This window comes from Terrapene carolina, unplaced genomic scaffold (genome assembly GCF_002925995.2).
Source record: "Terrapene carolina triunguis isolate 2854851 unplaced genomic scaffold, T_m_triunguis-2.0 Scaffold180, whole genome shotgun sequence".
Lineage (NCBI taxonomy): Eukaryota > Metazoa > Chordata > Testudines > Emydidae > Terrapene > Terrapene triunguis.
Window position 1 is genome coordinate 4,089,545 of NW_020664531.1, and position 5,764 is coordinate 4,095,308.

At 36.0% G+C, this 5,764-nt stretch overlaps 1 protein-coding gene across 1 annotated transcript in view; it reads left to right on the forward strand.

The window, feature by feature from the left end:
- LOC112113481 (cullin-1) overlaps nucleotides 1–5,764 on the forward strand; it is an 81,463-nt gene that overhangs the window by 57,462 nt on the left and 18,237 nt on the right. Inside the window, exons 8-9 of the mRNA XM_024209773.3 lie at nucleotides 1,310–1,472; nucleotides 3,940–4,070. Of these exons, the coding sequence (XP_024065541.1) occupies nucleotides 1,310–1,472; nucleotides 3,940–4,070 (294 nt within the window). The remainder of the gene's footprint in view (nucleotides 1–1,309; nucleotides 1,473–3,939; nucleotides 4,071–5,764) is intronic.

Below are 5,764 nucleotides of genomic sequence, written 5' to 3' on the forward strand. Positions count from 1 at the left end.
TTTTTTTTTTTTTTTTTTTTTTTTTTTTTTTTTGTGTGTGTGTGTGCCGCTTGGGGTGGCAAAAACGCTGGAGCCGGCCCTGCCAGATGCTTCAGAAGAAGGTGCAGTAAACCTTGCAATTAGGCAATTAAAGAATAATTTGCTTGTAGGGAAGGTTGATTCCAAATCCCCACTGGCTTGAAATTGGCTTTTCCCCTGAAGCCATGGGGCTTTATATCCTTTCCAAAATTCTTGATTTTGTTTTTAATATTTTCAAACCTTACTGTTGTAACTGTGGAAGCTTGTTATCCACATGCATGTCATCAGAAGAAATGATGAGTATGTAATACCTTTTATAGAAATGGGTTTAGCTAAAGACTAGTGTCTGCATAATTGGAAAATTTTATTTTATACAAGGATTTTGTCTGTCTAGTGTGTAGGTTTAAAACTCAGTGTGGTCTTATCTCTAATGTTGTCTTTCATGCTTAGTCCATACATTTAAGTATTAGGAATATGAATAAACTTGTCTTCTAATTTCCCTTCTATTGTGATGGATTTTTTTAAATAAAAATATCAGTAATCTGCAGTGGGGAGCCACACGTGTCCCATCATCTAAAATACTGTTCTTACAGATTGATCATAAAGAGAACCTTGAGCACATTCTACAAACAAAATAGAGATAAATTGGTGGCTGTATAAACAAATTCAGTTTTACATTTTGGAATAAACACTATTTCCCTAGTGATAGTTAGGATTTTGGATCAGCAGAAACATATGTGGAAGGCTCCATGGGTCAAAATAAATGCTGGTGCAGTTTATGAATTTTGGAATGTTTTAATAATCCTGTATATTTATGAACACTCAAATTAATTCATGTTGTGCACATACTGTAAAATTGTCTATTTTTGTCTGTTAATTTTTGTGTAAGTATGGAGGACCTTCTGTTCATGTTTATTTTTTAACAGAGCACTGGAAAGCCTGATGTCTTAAACTCTACAGGTGCTCTGCCTTGGTTGCTTTCTCATTTTTTTTGAAAACTTTTGCTGTTCAGCAGCATAGGATGAAAATATTTTCTCAGTGACGATTTTCCGTTTCAACAGATTAAGATATAAAATTAATGACATGAACACGAACACACAATATTACATATAAATAAAAAGGAGTCACACTATTTTTCCTGTAAGAACTATATTCTCTGTATTTAACTAGACAACTATAATGTTATATCAACATACTTTTTTTTTTTAACTCTGTTTACACTGTAATCATTAGTTTTACTGCTGTTCTATCTCGGCTGTTATACGTTAGTACATGTATCTTTGTTCTGTAGGCAGAAGCTCGTCTTTTGGAGGAACAGCGTAGAGTTCAGGTTTATCTCCATGAAAGCACGCAGGATGAATTAGCACGAAAATGCGAGCAAGTACTTATTGAAAAACACTTGGAGATTTTTCATACAGAGTTTCAGAACTTATTGGATGCTGACAAAAATGAAGGTGAGTTGGTTCAAATTTCAGTTTGGGAGTTTCTCAGAGATGATGCTCCTTAATGGTACTAGTGATCATAATATTGCTAACTTTGATGTCTTTGCTGGGGTTAACAGTAAATAAAGAAATTTGAAAATCTGAGAAATGGGAAATTTTAATAAAATGAAATCCATAGGATCAAGTTGGTGGCTTCTCAAAATACTGGTTAGAGTCACAGATGGAATGCATAAGAAAAAGGGGGGAAATGATTGCATGATAAGGTACAAGTAGTTTTCATTCAGGCAAAAAGAGATCCTTTTTATTAGAGGAAATGGGTCTGAAGTGATGCTTCTAGAAATGAATATAAACTTCACTTGATAATCTAAAATGGAGACTCTAAGAGCTGAGAGAGAGAATTTGAGGAATAAATAGCCAAAGGATATTAAAACATTTAGCGTGCATCTTTATCCACCTCACCAGTCTCTGTGCATTAATTTTACCAACCTCTATGATTCTAAATCTCTGAGCAGCTTTTAAACAGCTACCATTTTAAGTTTCCTTTCCTCTTAAACTGGTTCCACTTGCATAACTGACAATAATTGTTCCTTGATCGCTTTAAGCTCCAGTGTCTTGTGACTCAGCATGGCTAGAAACAGCTGCATTAACCGGGAATTCAAGCTTAATATAAATCATCTGTATCTAGCCCAGTCAAGTCTCAAGTCATTGGATCTAACCTCATGAAACATTGAAGCAAACTATTTTAGATTATCTTTAAACTCAGCAATGAAAACTTTATATAGCTACACACCGCAATATATTCTTTATAGCTCATCTCCTGGAAACATGCTGCCTTTGAGGTCCTCCATATATAAGGTATGTTAGGCACACTGTATTACAGACCACTCACTCTTGAAGTGTTGTGTAATTGCTTAAACATGTTATGCAAGTAATAATACAGGACATGGTGTGCATTAGTCAGCGGGTATCTAGGCACATCAGTAGAATTAATGCAGGAAATAATTATCTTTATTGGACACAGGATATAAGATGACTTAGGAAAAATTACCTTATAAATCCATGAAAGCTTCAGCAAGCTTGTTGCATTTGTTTTCCATTTACTTCCAAGTATAGACAATCTAATGCAACAACCCTTGTTCCCTTACTTTTGGGATATGGCTAGCAACAGCATGAGTTACATTCTCACATAGCATTACTGTTCAGGTCCTCCAAAGATTTTACCAGGCTCCTGAAACAAAAAGAGGGAACTGAGGATCCGATATTTCTGACGTGTATATATAAAACTATTCAGAGAAACTTTTTCAGAATAAGTTTGAGACAGTCTTTATATATCCTCCTGAAAGTTCACCAAGTTATAAGTAACTGAAAATAGTTATAATGGAAAGGGTTAGCCATTGTTAATATAGGAGTCACTACTGCTCCACATGATAATAAAGGAGCAGTAAAGGGCACCATTTTTTGTGTGTTCTGTATTTTGGTATTAGCAAGCAATCCTACTGTCTTATCTCTCCATTTTATTTAACATCCAGTAATTTGAGGTTTCTAATAAATTGTTCAGAGGAGGACAATGAGGAGCACATTGTTTTTCATCCTGTGACCTTGAGTTTTGTAGTGGGGCTCTTGACAATCATCCCTTTCTTTTTAGTTGGGCTTATAAAACAAAATATAGAATTTACTGAAACTTAGCAGTCATTGAATGTTTCCCCCTGAAACAAGGGGTTGGGGAGGCAGTAGCACTCCTCTGTAACAAAATTTGCAGATAACTCACTTTTTCAGGTTTCACTCCAAGGCCATGTCTACACTTGGTTTTTTTGCCTCAGATTTCCCACGGTTGCTAACGCTGTTTTGTTCCCACCAGTGGGAGCATTAGCGTGTTTTAAAAGAAAAGAAAGCTGCAGGTGGTTCCTGAGTTTTAAGTACCATACTTGCTCTGAGCAGGATTACAGAATACAGTGCTTATGCTGGTGGCCAGCTGGAGCCCACGCTACATTAGCACTCCCACCACTGTTCCTACTGGTGGTGCTGAAACAGTGGTATGTATTGTAGAAGACTTGGATGCAAAAAGGCCTAATTTACATACTCGAAGTTTAAAGTAAGTTGTATGACCTATGACACCTCCTCTCAAATGTAGAAACTTTATGAAAACTAGACATAAGTTAACATTTACTGTAGTTTATATCTTGATCTTTGTTCTTGATTTGTGTGTAAGTGTACTAGAAGTAAGAAGTAGTTTAATCAGAATATTTTTAATTTTAGCAAGTTTTTGTCCTTCGGTGCCATCTAGTTCTTTGCACCACTCTGGAATTATTTAGTGTAAATTGTTTGGCTTGTTATGTGATAATACTTGCAAGTATGCATATGTTGACGAATGTGTGGCTCAGTTCTTTGGTCACTTGAAAAATGCAGAATTGGGGTGTTGGGAGAAAGGAAATCCTAGTGTTAATACAGATGAGAGAGATTGTCTTCCTTTTTTTTCCAGACTTGGGACGCATGTATAACCTTGTATCTCGAATCCAGGATGGCCTCGGAGAGCTGAAAAAACTCTTGGAAACACACATTCATAATCAGGGTCTAGCTGCTATTGAGAAATGTGGAGAAGCTGCTTTAAATGCAAGTATCTTTTCAGATGTAGTTTTGTATCTGACTGCTAACAGCTCATTTTGTGAGAGGTGAATGCATCTGATAGTCCTGTGTGTGTATATTCCTTCAGAATAAAACTGCTGGGGACTAAATGGTTACAGTAGGTTGAAAATAAAATAACTGCAGTACAACTATATTACTGCTATTTTTTTTGCCAACCTCCTTCTTTTCCCCTTCTCCCACTGCTCAATTTGTTCCTTCTTTTATGTTGACCCATTTGCTTGAACTAACCCTTTCAATAAATTCCTCCCTTTCAAAAACCATGAAACATGCCATTTCAAGAAGCATTCTAGGTCTAATGATCACATATTCTTTACTCTGTATAGCATCATATGTACTTGTGCCTCTTGACTTGTAAGCTTTTTAATGAATTTGTTTGCCCTTTTGTACCTGATGTGTACAGTATTATGTATGCTGAATGTGGTTATAGAAAATTAAGACAAGGTGATTGAGGTAATATCTTTTATTGACCAACTTCTGTTGATGGAAGTGACAAGCTTTTGAGCTTCACAGAGCTCCTTTTCAAGTCTGTAGCGCGCAAAAGCTTATCCTTTCCACCAGTAGAAGTTGGTTATTAGAATATATTGCCTTGCCCATCTGTCTCTCTCATATCCTCCATCTACAACAATTTACTAGTACAATCTTCTTAGTAAAGAAAGTAGTGCTGATTAATCATAATTGGAATTGTACAGAAATCATGTAATGAGGCACCTGACTTCAATCCACAGAGGTTGAGATTGCCTCACCAAATAGTATTTAAATAACTTTAAACTAGGGCTGTCAAGCGACTAAAAAAATTAATCTCGATTAATCGCATGATTAAAAAGATTAATTGCACTGTTATCAATAGAATACCATTTATTTAAATATTTTTTGATGTTTTCTACATTTTCAAATATATTGGTTTCAATTTCAACATAAAATACAAAGTGTACAGTGTTGACTATATATTTTTTATTACAAGTGTTTGCACTGTAAAAAAAAAAAAAAGGTATTTCAGTTCACCTAATACAAGTACTGTAGTGCAATCTCTTTATCATGAAAGTTGAACTTACAAATGTAGAATTATGTACCAAAAAAACCTGCATTCAAAAATAAAACAATGTAAAATTTTAGAGTCTGCAAGTCCACTCAGTCCTACTTCTTGTTCAGCAAATCGCTCAGACAAACAAGTTTGTTTACATTTGCAGGAGATAATGCTGCCCTCTTCTTGTTTACAATGTCACATGAAAGTGAGAACAGGTGTTCACATGGCACCGTTTTAGCCGGCATCGCAAGATATTTACGTGCCAGATGCGCTAAAGATTCATATGTCCCGTCATGCTTCAACCACCATTCCAGGGGACATGCGTCCATGCTGATGAAGGGTTCTGCTCGATAACAATCCAAAGCAGTGTGCACCAACGCATGTCCGTTTTCATCATCTGAGTCAAATGCCACCAGCAGAAGGCTGGCTTTCTTTTTTGGTGGTTCGGGTTCTGTAGTTTCCCCATCAGAGTGTTGCTCTTTTAAAACTTCTGAAATCATGTTCCATACCTCGTCCCTCTCAGATTTTGGAAGGCACTTCAGATTCTTAAATCTTGGGTCGAGTGCTGTAGCTGTCTTTAGAAATCTCACATTGGTACCTTCTTTGCGTTTTGTCAAATCTGCAGTGAAATTGTTCT